At 38.7% G+C, this 19,380-nt stretch overlaps 1 protein-coding gene across 2 annotated transcripts in view; it reads left to right on the forward strand.

The window, feature by feature from the left end:
• Positions 1 to 235: 235 nt before the first annotated feature.
• SLIT2 (slit guidance ligand 2) overlaps positions 236 to 19,380 on the forward strand; it is a gene marked incomplete at its 5' end in the record, with an annotated part of 255,849 nt that continues 236,704 nt past the window's right edge. For both annotated transcript variants that reach the window (XM_084203836.1, XM_084203837.1), the window contains 3 exons: positions 236 to 411; positions 2,183 to 2,254; positions 3,487 to 3,558. In XM_084203836.1, the coding sequence (XP_084059962.1) occupies positions 236 to 411; positions 2,183 to 2,254; positions 3,487 to 3,558 (320 nt within the window). The remainder of the gene's footprint in view (positions 412 to 2,182; positions 2,255 to 3,486; positions 3,559 to 19,380) is intronic.

The following is a 19,380-nucleotide window of genomic DNA, read 5'->3' on the forward strand; positions in this document are numbered from 1 at the left end:
GGACGGCCCGGGCGCGGCCCCGCGCCTAGCGAAGTTGCCTTCAGCCGCCAATCGGTGCCACCCGCCTCACTTTGCCGGGGTTGTTTTCTTGACTTGGATTTGGATAGAAAAGACTTCGCTGTCTCCGCACCGTGAAAGTTGCCCGAGCGCTCCCCGCGGCGAGGAGGAGGGAGGCGCGCCCCGCGCCTCCCCGGGGCCGAGGCCGGTGGGCCCGGCTGGGCTGCAGCGGGCGGTGATGATGTGCGGCTGGGGGAAGCTCACCCTGTCCCTGGGGCTGCTGCTGGCGATGGCGGGCGCGGTGGCGCCGCAGCCGTGCCCGGCGCAGTGCTCCTGCTCGGGGAGCACCGTGGACTGTCACGGGCTGGCGCTGCGCGGCGTCCCGAGGAACATCCCCCGCAACACCGAGAGGCTGTAAGTAACCCGGCCGGGGCGGCGGCGAGCGCCCCTCGGCCCCCTGCTCCCTTCAGGGCTCCGGCCGGCTGTCGGGCTGAGGTGGCCCCCGGCCCCGGCCTGGTTTAGGGTCCCGACGCCCTTTGGGTGGGGGTTTTCTGTTCCTTTCTCCTGCTGCTGGCCGTGCCCGTTTCACAGCGATGCGCGGAGACACGGAAGAGGTGGGCGCTGTTCCCAGCCGCTGCCTTTCATCCCGGGAAGCCGCGGTGAGCAGCGCGGTTCCCGCCTCCGCGGGGAGCGGGGGTGGGCACCACCGCGGCCGGGAGCGCCCCGGGGCGGCGGCGGAGCGGCCTCTTCCCCCGCCGGCGCCCATTTCCCGTCAAACTTGGCTATTACACCTCGCCTTCCCCGGGGCAGAGTCGGGCCGTGTCCCCGCCGCGCTCCGCGGGCGTGGGCAGGGAGGCCCGGGGCGCGCAGCGCTCCCTCCCGCCGCGGAGCCGCGGTGGCCGGCGCGGGGGGCGGGCGGGAGCGCGCTGCCGGCGCTGCCCCGGCGCCAGCGCGCATCTGCCGGCGGGCGAGGGCAAGCCGGGGTGCGATAGCCGCGCTCGCAGGGCACTCAGTGGTGCCGTAGCGGCGATCCCTTCCTCCACCCGCGGCTGGACTGTCTTCTGTACGTGGCCGGTTATTTATTGTATCAGGCTGCCTTTCAGAGGGGTCCTGAGAGTGGAAGTGGTGTGCGCGTTATTTCTTACTCGCTGATAAGTCATTTAAATGTTGGCATGTGAACGCGCGTCTGGAGTGGTGAATTTCACTCAGGAAGAGTATCAGGGACACATTCCTCCTGGGACTCGCGTGGTTTCTTTACAGTGGTGTTTTGGCCATATGTGGTATAAAGCACTTAAAAACATACTACTTTTTTTTCCCCCTAGCTACGTTGGGAACGAGCTGTAATTGTTAGAATAGATTCCATATAATACCGCTTCCTAAAGATTTATCTCATGAATTGCCAAGTCTGGTTTTATTTGTAGTGATTGGAATTGAAAGATGTTTATTTCTTAAACCCAAAAAGTTATGAAAAAGCGGCATATACTCCAGAAGAAAAAGTAGTATAGAAGTATGATCAGAAATGCTAGGGCCTAAATACAGGTTTCTGTTGCTTCTGAACTTGCTTTGCATTCTGCAGTCAGTATAGCTTCCTGTGCAGCAAGTGGAGAGCTTAGTTTTGGTCAAACCTTATTTCTCATTACTTACTCCAGCACTTTGAAACCTTAATGCTTGTTTGAAACCTAATATTTGTTATAGGTATTTAAGCCCTATGCCACCATGCCCAGTCCTACTGGGAAATCTGAAATAGTGAAAATTGGGGGTTTTTTTCAGTCACTTAGTTTTTGTAACAATCAAATAAAGTTTGTAGCATATATATATATATATAGGTGGACCTCTGTGTACTAAGTCTTGTGGTTTTTTGAAATGCAGTTATAAACATGGAGCCTTGAACTCTTCTATTGATAAAGATTGTAGTTAAAGATAAGCATGAGCTTTATAATGTCAAGCAGAACTGACTTTCCATGACTCTCCTGCTACAAAGTTTCAAACTAATGTTTTCAAGGTAAATCGTATTTCAGCTGCTTGGAAATTAGGAACTCACGTGGTGTTAAATGTAAGAATGGTTTACTGCATTCGTTTGTGTTTCCTAACTTCTGGAAATGCTGTGCCCCTGAAAACAAACAAAACAAATTAAAAATAGCTTTTTAATGTTTTAATTTTGCTGCTTAAAAATTATTCTTCTTAGGGATCTTAATGGAAATAACATCACAAGAATCACGAAGACTGACTTTGCTGGTCTAAGGCACCTTCGAGTTCTGTAAGTTTTCTGTTTCACTCATTGATAGCTCTTAGGACTGATGCTACAGGTTGTACTTACATTTCAGTTCATTTTCTGGATAGGTTATCACTTTTTAGCTACTGTATTACCATATCCGAACCTAAAACTGCTCTGCCATGTGTTATACACTGTTATGTGAAAGTGAGCAGTTCCCTTAAATAAGATTTGTTTAAATGTTTTTAATCTCCCCTTAAGATTATGAGAACTTGAGGACTTAATTTAGCACATAGCTTGCAAGTAAGACTTGCTAAAATTGGTTGAATAACCATTGGAGTTACTTCAGTTTAATACTGTGAAATTTATAGCTCACACTGAAAATGGGTACTCTAAACCAGAACTATAAGGGAGTTAAGAAAAAAGTTATTCCTTTAGCGAATGTAAAAACAAGTCCTAGGTGATTATTATTGTTTTTTTGTAGTTTCTTGACAAAAAAACTTTACCATTGAAGTTGAGGAAGGACTTGGTTGGTTGGTTTGTTTGGTTGGGGTTTTGGTTTGGTTTTTTTCTTTGCTTTAAAAAAAATTTTTTCAAGCATTATCAAGGTTTTAAAATTTGGTGGTAGTTTGTGGATTTTTTGTTTTTGTTGCTTTGGTTTTTTGGTTGGGTTTTTTTGTTGTTTTCTGAAGTAAATATCTAACTACTCTAGCTTATTAAAGGCCGGTTTAATTTGAGCAAGTGCTCTGCTAAAATCCTTTTTTCTCTGAAGTACATATAGCATTGTAGTAGTTTTTGCCTTTTTTACAAAACAGGCATACTTTTACAGTTACAATCTCTGTGCAGTTTTTTTGCTGATGTTTCTCCCAACACCACAGTTCAGAGTTTTGGTTTTGCTATTCTCGTGTGAGACTAGTATCACCTTCTTGCTGTTCGACTGGCGTCTCACGGCTTGCCGAAGGGCAGTGATGTGTGTGCATGTCAGCATGCAGCCTCTGGGCATGTGTGTAGCTTTATAACTTGTAACTCCTTAAGTAAATGAGCAAACCTAATATTGATTCCTGTTTCTTTTACCAAGGCTTATTTTCCTGCTTTTGGTTATATCAGCCCATGTAAATTGTTGGTGGCAGGGATACAGAAGGTTAAAGTGGATGTCACTGTACTATAGCTATTGGGCTTTTTTAAAGAATATCTGGCTGCCTTTAAATGACCATTGTTAATGTGACAAGCTATCTCAGAGATATTAAAACTTACATCTAAAAATTTCTGTATTTCAGTCAGCTCATGGAGAACAAGATTAGTACTATTGAGAGAGGAGCATTCCAGGATTTAAAAGAACTGGAGAGGCTGTAAGTATATTTAATTCTAAACGTTTCAACTTTTGGAGGGTCAAATTTGTTATGTGTCAAGGCACTCAGGCTTCAGATTTTTTAAATACTTTTTTTTTTTCATTTGTGATTTCTAGCTTTACTGAGACATAAGAGAAGTAAATTCTCAAGCAGTATTTAGGGTACTTGGTTGGGGGGAGCATTAAAGAGCAGTCTGGACTCAAAGTGAAAACTGCAATTGTCCCGTAGGAAATGGTTTCAATGCTATCTAATATTTTCACTTTAAGCTTGAATACACAAGGACTTTTGAGAACTGAAATGCACCAAGAGAAGGCTCTCTGACCTGTAGTGTTAGCTGTTTTATACAATGCCTTATTGGAATTAACTGCTAGCTATAAAATGTTTTTTTGTTACATAGCAGTGATTCAATCCTACTCGTTTTTTTATGAGGGAAGCTTTTACAAAGGTTAGAAAAAAGATGAACTATTAGTTTTCAAAAATAATTTGAATTTGGATTTAAAAAAAAGATTGCATACAATGGGGAGAGAAGATGGAACAGAGATGAGAGCACCTTATCTGGTGAAGTTGAAGTACAAACACCTGCTTGGTTGCAGTGAGACCTAGAAAATGAGTAATTCCCAAGCTAGTTTTCGGTATGTGCCTTCTTATTTTGTTGCACTTCAAATAAAAATATTTTTACATGTATTGTATAACTTGGGACAACTGACTTTTTTAAAGGCAGGATGCTGATTGTTGGACATAGTGTGGAGCCTGGAAAGTATTAATATGTATGTTCCTGTAGAACGTGACTCGTGTCTTTGTTATTAGGCATTGCAGTTGTTGCATTTTCATTATATCACCTTTTATTTAAGCATGCCTCTGAGGTCTTGTTCAGTGTTTCATTTGCTGCTGCTTTAACTTTATAGAAGTATTTCTACTGTACTCAATTGAAAAGCAGCACTGGCCTGAACATACTTTCCCTTATTATGGTTGCTTTGTACCCATAGCTGCTGTGTGCTTAAAACAAAAGCCTCCACAAACCATTATGGTTTGGTTGGTCATTTAGATGAAGCTGTTCAAGAGAATTAGTAACCACCAGTGTAATTATGATATTTCTATAATAGTTGAAATAGTATGTACTTGAGATAATTACCTTTTTTTTTTCAAATAAGCCAAAGTAACTTTTTGACCTTAAAAAATTGGTGTTATTATATAGTGCAAGTTTTTTTTTAAATAAATTTTAATGAGTTTGATTACTGTTTGGAAAAAACTGGCTGTACATTTCTAAGTTGTATTAAAACCCTTAATTCAATGCTTTTTTACAATGTGCTTTCAACTTTGTACAAAGTATAGGGATTTAAAACAGCTTTTCCTGCTGAGGGATAAATTGGAATAATATATGCATATTCCTAAATTTGGTTTATGGTGTCTAGATAAAAAGTTAAACAGCAGTGTAGTTCATATTGCAAATTAAATACTCATATGTGAAACATGAAAAAACATTACAAGGTCCACACTGTGTGTATGGTTTGACACTGAGATACCAAATACTTACAAAGTTTTAAAACAGTTTATCAGCAGCCTTATTTCTTAACTATTTCAGAGCAAGGTCCTGCTATATGATTCATTAACAAATTTCAAAAAACTTTTAAGGCTTTTACTGGTTATATTTATAAAGTATCAATTTGTTTTACCAGAGAAAAATGAACTTCAGTAGTTAAAACTTACTTGTCTGATGTTTGTATTTTGCCGTTAAATCGTTTCATTTTTTCTTTGGCTTTCCGTTGATAATTGGAAAACAATAGCTATTTTCCATTTGCATAAGATACTAGTTCTGAAGAGATATTTTGATACTTTTTGGATACTTTGTGGGTTATATTTGTTCATCCTTCAGCAGGCAAACTATACTATCTAAAAACTTAGTTATTTAGACCTATGAAGTTAGATTATGTTTTGTCTTCAGAGTTATATTACATCTGCTCCTACACTTGTCAGTTTCTTTAATTAGCTGGAATTCAGTCCGTGTTAGGTGTGTGGGTAACTTGTAATTTGAATATATATGCAGGAGGTCTTTAAACTGCCCCAGCTGTTGGCTAAGAGCAAATATTTCATATTTGTGGGGAAAAGCTGAGAAAATTCTTCTTGTTTACAACTGCCAAGTCCATCTGATGAAAGCACATTGTTATCTACAGCCAATTCATCTCCTTGGGATTTTGAAATCCAAAATGATTTCTCAGGAAACCTGTGGGTACTTCATTCAAGTGTTTTCTTTTATACATTAAATAGCAAGCACTTTAAAGCTTTGTAATTTTTTTTCAGTGTGTGAGTGTAGGTTGTCACATTTTTCACTGCAAGTGTGATGTGCCAAGCTGCTGTCAAAGAATACCTGATACAGACCTTTTAGCATGCAAGCAGAGGGTGTAAGAGAACTTCAGGGCAGCTTAAATCAAGTCCATTTAATTTGTAAGATTGTTTACATGTAATACTGCTTATGTTGAAATATCCTGTGCTAGTTTATACAGGCTTAATTTTAAAAGATGTTTCCTGTTCTTCAATACTCTTCAATGTGAACAACAGGCTTTCACAGTAGTTTCCCTTGGGGAAAAAAGAAATGCCCATCTCTCCAAGTGAAGTGCTGGGGATTTGTTTGTTTGGGTGGTGGCTTTTTGTTTGTTTCTTGGGTTTTTTTGTTTGTTTTTAAAAGCAGTCTCAGTTAAATTTTTTTGAGACCAGTAACTCTGATTTCCAAGGAGCTGTTTGGTTGGTTAATGAGTTACTTGTGAATGCTCACTTATAGGTCTGATAATTCAAAATGCTGGATATCCTCAGCTCTTTTTAATGCAAGGGAGGACTTGAAATGCTTTGCAAAATTAATCTCAGGGAGGAGAAACTTTTGACTTCTTCAGAAGATATCTGCTTAAGATTGAATTTTATTAAATCCATAGAAATATGCCAGGTGGTTTCTCCTATAGCTTAATAAAATAATAGTGTATTTTTAGTACACTATGTAAGTTAGTATGTACACATAGCTATTTGTGACCTGTAGACCTAATATGCTCCACGATGGGAATTGGTGTCACACCAGTGTAATTGTACAAGTGCAATGGAACCCAAGGCTGCAGTAAATACTGCTGTAAAAAGTAATTATTATTACAGCAGCCCGAATTAAAGTAAAAGTTTTCATTTGCAATAAACCATTGTGTACCTATGCCTGCTACTTAAGAAATAGGAGGGGAAAAACGAAGTGGAAATTAGCAACTTAGTTTTAGGTTTGTGGAAACTGTAGTAGCTAGAGAAACACTGGTGAAGTTGATGTTTCTGTAAGCCTTTTGGATGAATACTTCTGTGAGAAGTCTTCGAGTCAAATCAATGGCTGTACACTGCAGTGTTCTCTTAGTTCCAATCTCTGACAGCTTTGAAGGCTCTTGAGGGCTGAGCTCTTAAGGCTCCAGTCCAAGCCAGTTTTGTACAACACTGCCTGAACTGGCTTGTCTGCCACAAATATGATTTTTTTTTCAGAGACTGGATACTGAACAGAAGAATTGCATGGTCTGTTTTGTTGTATGAATGTTCTGTCTGCTGAAACAACCCTCTTTGGTTGAGAAATGGGCTGTAAGCACTAAAGTTCAGTTGGGACAACTTGTACCTTTGAGTACATCCTGAAGCAATGCTGAAAGCTCTTGGACTAATTACAGTCTTGACATCTGCAATAATTACAGTATTTAACATCTGCAGGACTTTCTTTATTATCTATAACTTACATGAGCCCATGTTCTTGAGCAGGGCCTCTAAAGAGTGTATGGCTCTTCGGTAAATGGCAGGTGCCATAGAGAGAGGGTTGGATGTGGCCTCTTAGGGCTTTGAACCTCTTACAGACACCACAGTCATGTGTCAGCAGTGGTTTTCAATATGCTTCATGGCAGGAAGACAGAAAGGGTCGAGACATGGGGGATTTTCACAACACTTACGGATTTCCAAAGACCACTGCTTATCATGGGGGACAAAACTTTTTGAAACAATTCCTTATGAGAATGTGCAATCACACACTTGTTTCTTCTTTCTTCATAAAGCTGTCATCTTGGGTGTGATGTTTATATTAGTTGAAATAGTATATTAAGACAGTAAGATGAAGATAATCTGAATGTTTCCACTTTATGAAAACTGACACTATTAGACACAGCTTTAAAAATCATTTTTAGTAAGTGTAGGCCATTGTTATCCCCAAGTTCACCTCATTCTCTAGTGTTGCAAATACTTCTCAAAATATGCCAGTGTTTTTGCAAGTTATTGTCATTTGGAGGGAAGTATAAAATTTTGTTGAAGACAGCTGCCTACTGTTGAACCAGTTCTGTAAGAAGCTACTTAAATCTAAAATTTGTTTACAGTTCCGTGTAGTCTAGAAATAGAGGGTTGTCAGGTTTTTGAGGGCTAAATATACTCTTCACATGTTTACAGAGAAGAGCAGTTACCTTTTCATTTATTAAAAAAGAAACAAAACCAAAATCGGCTTATAGGAAAGCTTTTCAATCATAATTTTTCCAAACATGTCTTTTAAGTCTAGTAGTTGGAATTCCAGTTCTTATTATGCTAGGGCTATGACAAGGAAAAAGTGTCAGAATAGGAGGCGTTTACAGAAATAGTTTCAAAATTACTTACTTTTTTTCTTCCTGTATTTATGAATAATCCATTGAGGCAGCTGTATGTTCCTAAAATGCTAATTTAGAGTCTGATTCTGCAGACATTTACCATGTGAATAACTTGGTTTGCATGAGTAGTCTCACTGATTACTCCTGTGAGAAAGGTTATTTGTGTGGCCTAAAAAGTTTCCAGGTCAAGCCCCCCTATTTTTTATACCTGAATTAGAAAATTTTGTTTTCAAAATGTCCATTTATTATGTTAAAGTTCTAAAGTGTTACCTGTGTAGACTTAGGCAAACTATGGGGGGAAAAAAACAACCCAACCCAAAACCCCATAAACAAAGGAAAAATAAGCCATCAATCCCCCCACCAAACCTATTTCTGCTGAAAACTGGTGTGTAGACAAAATGTTACTCTCAAAGGAATAAATTTATCTTCTGAGTTGGTGTCTGAGCTAAATACCCCCACCATACCTCCCTGAAAAACAGCCCCTCTGAGCTACATGGTAAGTAACTAAGCTGCAGTCATGAGTTCAAGAAAAGAATGCTGAGCATCAAGCTGGTACATGAAGTAGCTTTTAAACTGAAACCTACTTGTTGTGTTTTCATGTTTCTTACAATGCATACTGATGCAATATTTCAATTTTTCATAAAATATTTCAAGAATTAAATGTTTTGTTAGAGTTTGTTGATTTTTCTAAATTTTTGCAACACATTTCTAAAATGGCAAGCTGAGGAATTGTCCCTACTTGCTATTTCCTTGGGCTCAATCTCCATGAATACATTAAAACAAGTTATTCAAAGTTAACATGAAGAGAGCACTTTCTTAGGTGTGTACTTAAGAGTGTTTGAGTAGCACTGAAAGTCACTATTGTTTTGTACATGCTGTGGATGAACAGTTTGAAACTTACAGATGTGCCATAGCATAGAAGGAAAAGTATATTTCAACTACATAGCTTCAAGAAAAAGTTCTTTCTACTTAGTAAACAAACTGTAGTACTAGGTGGATTTTTTTACAGCATACAGATTGGTATGTGAAATTACTGTGTGCATCTTCAGCTGCAGCATGGGCTTAATTATAGCCTCAATACCAACAAGATCATTTGTCAAAAATATTAAATGGACTTCAGTAAAATAAAGTGGGGTTTAGTTGTATTCATGTATTGCAGGGCTGGAGTTATCCATTTGAGCTCTTAGTCAGGTAACCATGGTGAACTATTACACTGAATTAATAGGTTTTGAAATTACAAAATCAAAACTGACTTGGGAGTTCCCATGATTTCTGAATGCAGGGGGTGTTATAGGGCATCTCTTCTGACAAAGTCATGTATTGGAGGGTAGATTAAGAAATGAAATGTTCCATCTAGGAAGGCAAGTACAAATACAATTTGTCTTGGGCACAACTGCCCAGCAGGTTTGGGCATTTATCAAGGGCATTAACAGGTGCTTCAAAATAGACCAGACTAGATGAACAAATACCATCCTTTCTGTCCAGTCTAGAAAAGGGCTGTATTATATGTCTGCTCTTTCTTAGGATGCAGACTTACTGAATCACTGATGGGGAAAAAAAAACATGCTGTCCAGAGATTAAAATAAACCCATGTGCTAATATTTTGTTTTGTATTGATGTGTGGCATGAGATTGCAGTTTTATTACAAATTGACTAACTCCATCAATAAAATAGAAATTCCAAGTAGGAAAATACTTTTAAGAGAGGATTGGCAATATTTTCTGTGAGTCTTGAAATGTGACCTGCATCAATAAATTAATCCTAGAATAAACAGGCTTGGGCTGAACTTTTTTCTTTCTGAGTTTTGAATCTGATAGTATATAGTCTTTTCAGTTACAGAAGAGAAGTGGTAGAAACCTTAGATTTCACTTTTATGAAGCTATGTGATCAAAATTTAGCAGCAGGTACTTCTGCAATAAATGTTGAATGTCATCTGTTTTTATGATGCGGTTTTGGGTTTTTAGCTGAAGCAAAATATGACTTTTTCTCAACCCTCCAGAAGACACTTAAGTGTCAAGGCTAATGTGGAATTTTAGGATTCCTGGCAAAAATTCTGTGTTAGCAGTAGAACCACTATTCCAGGAATCATTTCTATCTCTGTCATTCCTGAAAGCACAGCCGATAAATGAGCAATGTTTCATCTTGTGCCTGATTATAAAGTGTGTCAATGAAATCAGTTTTTTAGGGATAAGACCTTGTCTTATATAGTATAGAAGTTGTACTGAGTTCTTAGGTCTTTAGCTGAAAATTAGTCTTGAGGTTTTTTTCTCACTGAATTCTGGTCTTCATTGTGACATGCAAGTTCCTTACTGAAGTCTGAGAACTATTTTTTTTCGTTTGGGGTGCATTCTGAGCAGTTCTGGCTACGGCTGCTGGGGAGGTCTGGGTTTGACTGCCTAAATCCCGTGAGGTTATTCACCTGCTTGCTTTTTAAGGCAGCTTGATGTTAGGCTTGTCTCCTCCCTGTGGCCTGGGTACTTAATCACCTGTGGGGCTTCAGAGCAGTTGAAGAGTTAATTCCTTCACACAGGTGTGTCATAGGTAGCGGAAGAATAATGAGCTCAGGTAGAGAGAGCTGGATTTGAACAGCCCTGAAGGGGGTGGACAGTTATTCCTTGTTAATCATGGATGTGAGAAATCCTCCTTTTAGCTAGTCTTACATAGTTTAAGGGCAATGCACCACACATTCCTCCTCTTAGAACAGGGAGGAGACCACGAAGCCTGCGGTGTTAATCACTTACCAGTGGAATGTGGGACTATATTACATGAATTACACAGGCCACGTGTATTAATAGTTTTTAAAGAAAAATAATTTAAAAGTGCTACTGTAGTTATTCTGTGTTAACAGACTTTTGTCAAAACAACATCGAATATCTGCTTTAAAAATGTCTGTTGAATCAGAGATAGACGAAGGCTGTTTTTGAAGACTATATAAAAAGATGCAGTGTTGTAATGGATTTAAAAAAAATTAAATTATAGCTACATTTTGATTACAGAGCACTAAAAAATATTTGATAAAACTACTTCCAAAAGCAATGTTCTTCTGAAAGACTTGTCAATGCCCACCATTTATTTTTATTATATTTTATTCATCTGAGTGTCTTTTCTCATGGAACTCCTTTTATAGGTCTAGAAGTCAAACTGCAGTGAGAAGTCCTGTTTGCTCTTTGCAGACCTTTTTACAAATTCCAGGGCAGGAAGGCTGTTTATTTTTCCCACATCTGTTTTGTGCTCATCCTTTGTGGCATTGTTTGCTGGATGCTCTTCTTTCTTGCTTCCTCTGAAATGGGTAATTTGCTCTGTAGCGAAATGGTGAAACTAGATCTGATTCTGCAGAGCTGTTGTGCCAATGTTTTTGTTTCAAATGGTGTTTTTTGTTCAGAAGCTATTTTAAATGGATTCTACAAAGCATGGATATTAAACTTAAAGCTACACATTTTAGTTTTACTTTTTAAAAATCATATTTATTTCTTGCAGAGTGAGTTCAATATTTTTTAAATGCTGATTTAATATTAGGTGGCCACGGGTGAAAATTTTCATTACATTTTAAAATAGCATATTTGAAAGATTATCTAAGTTGCTCCTTATTTTGATTGCAGAAACCACACTTCTATCTGGAGTCTTACAGATAAACTCCAAAATGTATGAGGGATCTGGTTGCAACTTCAGTGACTCATACTGTTATATGACCTCATTTACTATGAAGAACCTGGTTGAAACTTCATCAGAAGAAGCATTTTATTTTCCTATTTTCTTTCATAGTATGTGTTCATTGTGCTGACTTGTCTTTAACAGTAGTCTAGACTGTTAGTCAAATACAACATGGCAAAGTCTCCCTTCATTTTCTTAAGGCACACCAGCCCTTCTGATTTAGTTTGTCAGGATGTCTGTGCAGGTGCTCTAGAAAAATACTTGAGTGAAAATTTACTGTGGTAGCTTCATGCCAGAAAGACAGTTACAAGCCTATCAGGACTATCTGCAGCCTTTCTTGTCTTTCTAAGCAATCTGTTCAAACCCTAGCTAAATTCCACCTACTAGATCAGCTTTACCTCCCCTCTTTCTTTGATTTTTTTTTTTTTTTTTTGCTTTCTTGGAAGTAATCCCAGGTATTGCCAAATCATTCTTGTTTTGGCTGATACTTGAACCTCTTTTACTCTATGGAGTAACATGTTTTAAACATGTAGTATGTTTTATAACTTCTGTTTCCTTCTTCGTGGTGTACTTTATAGAATAGAATCCCATGAGCGAGCTTCACAAGGTTGTGGAGGCTTGAAGAAGTCTCTGTAGGTTGTCTAATTCAGAAGTCTCTGTCGGTTGTCTAATTCAGAAGTCTCTGTCGGTTGTCTAATTCCGTGCTATCGATTAACTCAGCGTCCATCCGAGCATGTGTCTGAAGGCTGTTTCCAGTTGGGTTTTGAATCTCTCCAGCAATGGAGAATCTGCAGCCTCTCTGGGCAGCCTGTTCCAGTGTGTGACCACCCTCACAGTCAAACACTTAAGCTGAAATACAGTTTTCCTGTACTTTGATTTGTATCCATTTCCTCTTGTCCTTTCACTGTGCCCCATTGAGAAGAGTCTGGCTCAGTTTTCCTTACTTGGGATGAAATCACATCACTTATTTGTACACATGAAGTATTTATACATATTGAGATATCTCTGAGACTTTTCAGGCTAAGCAGTCCCAGCTCTCTCAACTTCTTCCAATGTGACAGGTGGTTCAATCTGCCTCCTTCGTCATTTTAACAGTTCTTCCCTGGACTTGGTCCAGTCTCTTGTGGTGGGGAATCCAGCACTGGGCACAGCTCTCCAGATGTCTCACCAGTGCTGATTTTAGGGGAAGGACCACATACTTTGACCTGCTGGTAACAATCTTATGATTACAGCCCAGGATGCTGTTGGCCTGTGCAAGGGCACATTGCTGGCTTCATTTGAATTTGTTATTCACCTGCACCCTAGGCTGTTCTCTGTGGTGGTTCTTCCAGTTGGTGGTTCTCCAGTGTGTGCTGGTGTATGGAGTTACTCTTATTCAGGGCTTCCCATTTCCCTTCTGTTGCCCTTCCTAAGTTTCTTTTTCAAGCAGTACTCCAGCCTGGTTGTGTTACTCTCAGGCAGTGCACAGACTTAGTCCCTCAGTCATTCTTTCCAGTTTTGTATCATCTGCAAATATGCTGAGAGTGCAGTGTGTCCCATTTTCCAGGTTGTGAATGAAGTTTTGAGCAGTACTGGTTCCATTGCTGACCCCTGGATTATATCACTTGTGACTGTTCTCCAAATGGACTTTGTGCCCCTGACCACAGCTCTTTGAACTTGGCACTTCTGGCAGTTTTCAGTCCACCTCACCATCTGCTTTTGTACTCTTATCAGTTTGTCTGTGAGGACAACCATTATGAATGGCAGTATCATAACCTTTACTGAAGTCAAGATAAAAATCTACTGCCTTCCCCTCATCTACCAAGTTCCTTATTCATTGTAGGAGGCTCCCAAGCTGGTCAGGCATCATTTTCTCAGTGTTAAATCTGTGCTGACTGCTCCCAGTCATCATCTTGTCCTTAGATAGAATAGAAATAGAAATGTTTTGCTCAGTTGCCTTCCCAGGCATTGAGATGAGGCTTCCTAGCCTGCAGTTTCCTGGCTTTAACTGTGTTTTTTGTGCTTTTTAGTGCTGTAGGCAGATTTAATAAGAATAATGACTAAATATTTATAGAAATATCTTTTCTGTTGAAACAGTAAGGAATATAGAAAACAGCAGCCTTAGTTTCTGTCTTTTCTTTGTAGTGAAAAAAAATTGCTTTAAAAAGGTATAGTGAGTATAGACTCCTGACAGCACAAAATACTGTTCTGCCTGATGTAGGGAGAATTGATTGGGGTAGGAGAGGTGTGTGGTAATTTTGGACGTGGCATCAAACTCACGAGAGAAGCAAATGAAGGACAGAAAATACCTTAGGTTTCAGGTAGCATGCACTAGTTCAACATAGTACTATAGTTGAGAAATACTTTTCACTGCTTCCTACACAAACAAGAAACTGAGTTTGCAGTAGTGTCCTGCTACTGTTCAGAACTTATTTTTATCTTACTGAAAGAAATATCAAATTTATATTTGAAATTAAATGGGGAATAACTTAGATGTCTTTTTTAGCGAATCACTATTTAGCCTGGAAAGGGGAGTCCTGCTTAAGTGGTTCTTGACCTGGGGAAAACCTTGGACATCCAAATGCTGTAAGAACAGTTTTGAACTTCTCAGATTCCAGTTTTTACTCATGTGGTTGGTGAACTTGATATTGTTAGGCTTAATGAGATTATGAGTAGTTTGACTAGAGAAATTGTCTTTGCAGAGAATTCTTAATGGAAAAACTGGCACAATCTTTAGCTTAGCTCTTAGTTCTTGGACTTTCCTCTCACTTGATGACATGCAAGTCACATTCAGAGACAGCAGTTGCCAGATGTGTTGAAGTTCAGCAGATTGTGGCTTTGGACATGGATGCACAAATATTTTCTGCCTCTGGCAGATATAGCACAATGTTTTGTGTAGGAAAGTAGTGATTTGCCTTCCTTTCAGATGGAAGTCTAAGTTAAGTCTATAATTTTTCTGTTGAGGCAGTAGGAATCACTTATTCTGTTGTCTGTTATTGTCACTCTCTATATTAGAGTAAAATTTTTTGGACATCATACTTAAACCATCCCATGGCAGTGATTTGGGTGCTGTGTACTAGCTTTCTCTTTTGAAGTACTTGGATAATTTTGTAAGTGGCTTCTGTATTTCCTGAGCTCATAAAGCCTGAACTGATGTTAGACCTTCCCAGAGGATGCATATTCCTGTAACATCTTGAAACTACTTTAGGAACCTAGTGGGCTCAGTTGTGAGTAGAAAGTGCTCCTGTGTGAACATGCAGAGGTTTGATTACTGACATGTTCTTCCATTTTAAATCGAAATGTAAACAGGCTTTTATGCTTTTAAAGTTTATGTATATTTTGCAAATGAGCCTCACTGAGCTGTTACATGCTATTTTTAAATGGGTGTAATAGTTATTTCCTCTGCTGACAAACAGAAGATGTGGGTATGGTCCTTTGAAGAATGCAATTTCTAACCTGTATGGTGCTGTGTGCTACTATGTGCAGATAGTGTATTTACTTCTCTAGGCTAACTTTGAAGGAGGAATGAAAAATAATGAATTCTACTATCAATAATCTTTGAGTTGGAAGCATTCAATCATTTTCCTGAAGCAGTGGTGATGGGATAAAATGCATCTGTCCTGTATTTAGGGTTTTGGAAGACTCTCTTTCTCTATGCACCCAATGGGATAGGCTGGTTCTAATTAAAGAGCACAGCTGATTTATAACTGACTTGAAACAGCTTTTAACTTCTATCAGCTCTCAAGTTATCTTTTGAGGGCTTCTTTTGGCCTGCAGGATCTATGGGTGGAATTGCATCTACTCAAACTAAAATCCATTTGAAACTTAGGTGGGACAAAAGAGCAGCCTTCCAGTACTTGTGAGGTGGTTATGAAAAACCTCAAGCCAGGCTCATGGCTGTGGTGAGCCAACAAGCATAAATCAAAGTGGGAAGTGTATTGCAGGTAAGAGCAAACTTCCTGCTTGTGAGGACAGTCAAGCCCTGGGACAGCTCATTTTCCCAGAGAGGCTCTACAGTCTCTACACCTTCTCTGGCTGGATGTAGTTGATACACTGGGATCAGAAACAAGTTACTGTGAAGGCTGGAACAAGCCTGAAACAATTGTGTGTGAATTATAGCAATTGGAGGTGATTACATTGTACCCAGTGCAATCAAGATTTTTTTTTTTTCCTCCCTTCCTCCTCTGTGCATGATTGCTACTGGATCATAGTTATTGTGGCATGAAAACTTGAGAGACACATCAGGATGGATTTGTGGATGGCCAGACTTCAGTGGGTTAGGATGTGTTGCTGCTGGGAACACAGTGTGCTCTCCCTCCAGTGTACCTCTGTCTGCTGTCATCTTCATGTACTCTGGCTGCATGCAGAAGACAAGTAAAACTCAGATGTGTACCAATTTCAGCTAGAATAGCCTGTTGTTCAGAACCACTAGCTCAAATCAAGCCACACTTTTTTGCTTACCTTAATGTTGTCTGTTTGAAAGAGTTACTTATTCTTTGCCAGGTTTTACTTTGTCTGTCTGTTGGTATTGAGCTTCATTTAAAGAGTATTTTCACCTGCTCATTTATCAAAGGTATTTTTTCTTGTCCTTAAATCCTTTCATATACTTATACCATAATTTTACTTTGGAGATACTTTTCTAGTCTTTAGTGTGTCTAGAAGACTGACCTCTGGGAGTTTTAAACTGAAGTGTTTAAAATACTTGGTGTACTTTAGGTAGTGTGTGGACTTTGCTTGAATTTATTGTGAAGAGCTCAAAAATTTATCAATGTAAGCTTGCCCAATCTCTTTTTAAAGATCCATTCAGCAACAGAACTAAAAAAAAGTATACTTGAATTGCAACTTGAAAGAATTATATTATACTGGTGCCTCATCTGTTTATTTCTGCACACTACCAAAGGACTTTACAGTCCAAGTTGTTAGAATGTTAGAGATTCTTCAGTACATTTTCTGTTGCTCACACCACTCATGCTTCATCTCCTCTGAGGTCTCTGCTTGAGAAACACAAATATTTGTAGCTCAGTTGGAAAACTGAATCGTCGCAGTATGGAATATATCATCACTGCTTCTTCAGTGCTTCACTTTGAGCTCCATTTCAGTTCTGGGAGAGCAGTTCAGTTGGTGAAACTGAAATTTCTCTTCTTGCATTGTCCCAGGGGAAACATGGCCTGCTAGGTAGCTGTGCTAAATGTCTGCCACCATGAAAACATGGAAAAGGTGTGGTGGAATGCTGATGGTTGTTTTTACTCAAAGTAGCTGTAGTTCTTTAAAGCCTACAGTCTTGGATTCCGTGATCCTCTGCGCTTACCTACCTTGGATTTCACCTAGAGAGAAAGGGGATCTTTTTCACTCACTCTTGTTTCAGTATGTTTGTGTGTTCTGGATAGGTATTATTTCAGACAAAATTCAGCATCAGGACACCTGAAAAAGTGGGGCTGTTGAGGAACCATGTAAAATAGTGAATACTTTAAAAATAGTAATGTATTTTCTGGACTCCTTGTGTGGCTCTTTGCAAAGATTAGAAACTCCTCATGGTGACTGTTGAATGGTGGGAGACTCTTGTGTACTGTGATACTAGGCTGTTGTTTCAGACTTGCTCTGCATACTTTTTTCCCATTCAGTTACATTTTCATATCATTTGTATAGACAGAACTACCTACTGTAGTCTTGAAAAGTGTATTTCAATGAAGTCTAGTTGAATCTAGAATATAGAAATGAATATAGAAAACTCAGCAAATTGACTCTTTTAAGAGCATCTGCTATAACTTGTTAGGTGTAAAAAGTAGCTGAAGTCTCATTTTGAAGTATAGTGAAAGATGTATTTCCCATTAGTGCCTTTATGAAAATTAGTTATGCTTTATCTTCTTGGTCACAGACAATAAAGAATAGTCAATTTTTTGGTAGAGGAAGTTTAGTTCTAAATGAATATTCAGCGAGTGGGATACAGCTGTTCAGAGTAAAAGATACAAAATGAAGGATTCATAGGGGAACAGTAATTTGTGTATTTCCTCAATCTTTGTAGTGTTCAAAGAACAAGTATTTTAGTCTTGTGAAAGGCAAAGTAAAATCATGTGTTGAAACACTAATTTGAAGCTCACAGGGTAGAAACTGGTGAGACATGAGGGTAGTGCTGTTTATTGCTAGTTTCATTAATAGAACTTGATTTATTGTCCATTACTTAGATTTGAAGGTCTGTAGAGTGGCAGATGCATCAGTATGTTAAAGGTATACTCAGCTGTGTGGTGTATGTGAAGTTCAGGTAATAACAAACTCCTGATCTGTGTAAGTCAGTAAATAGCAGAGCAAGTATTTTGCATGTGAAGTATCCTTCTGAGTGATCCTGCGTGTCCCTGCGAGACTGTTCTTGCATTTAGTGGAAGGCAGCCTGCCTGATGAACTTGATCACCAATAAATATTATTTCATTGCACTAGAGAAGCTTTTATGTAATATATGAAACTTCTACAAAACTGGGTAATTTCATTCAGTAACAGGTCATTATTATCTAGTGTCCAAATTTAATAGATTTATTAAGAAATGTCAACAGAGATATTTGTCCTGAAGACCTGATTAGAAACTCACTTTTTAGTCCTTACCCTCATGCTTTACCATGTAATTTTGGATCTGTAAAAATGGACTTAGGGGTTTAAGTCTCTATTTAGCTAAGAGAAACAGTGAATGAACTTTATTTTATTTTTTTACTTACTCTTTTGTTCATTTGTTTCATTTTCAAAATCTTGTTGGATTGCAAATGTAACTTAAGTAGAAAACTATTGTTTTAAACTAAGTTTTGTGGTCTTGGCATATACTTTTATACATAAATTTACTAAAGGTCAGAAAATGTCTATTTATAAATGATTTTATTTTGAAAATGCTGTGTGGATGCTGCAGAAACAGTAAAATGTATCACTTTATGGTCTTTATGTTGTGATGGTTTTCTTTTTAAGTAGTGTTCAAATCAGAAGTCTTCCAGTAGTTATTAAATTATAGCTTTCTTTTGTATGGAAATTTTTTGTTCTACTAATTTGGACATGTGACTAGGACGATCACAATCTAGTTTTTTTTTTATTGCTGGATTAAGATATTTTTCATAATTATTAAAATTCATTGTCTTTCACTTCTCTTATCCCTGTAGTGTAGTCTTACATTTTTTGGTTCTTTCACTCTTAGTTTTTTTAATTACTAAATGTGTGATTTAGGTTTCTTCTGCTTACAGAAATCAGGATTTCTGATGCTTTACTAACAGAAGAAAGCCTGAAATTAACACTGGAGAATTATGGATATCTAGAACTCAAGAAGCTGACTGCTTGCTTATGATTTGCAATGTGGCACCAACCTTCTGTGTACATAAAAATATTTCTCAGATTATTTCACTCTCATCAGTAGTCACATTGAGCTTTCAGGGAGGAAAAACTAACTGAACTAAATCATGGAGCTATGTAAAATTTGGTTTTGAATGTCTCTATGTATCTACATGTCTACATGGGAACATCTGGAAAAACCTTTAAACTGGAAAGACCATTATATGGGACAATGTTTATGAGAAATTAGCTCAGAGAGGTTAAACAG

Source organism: Fringilla coelebs (assembly GCF_963513975.1).
Source record: "Fringilla coelebs genome assembly, chromosome: 4".
In the NCBI taxonomy this organism is placed as follows: Eukaryota; Metazoa; Chordata; class Aves; order Passeriformes; family Fringillidae; genus Fringilla; species Fringilla coelebs.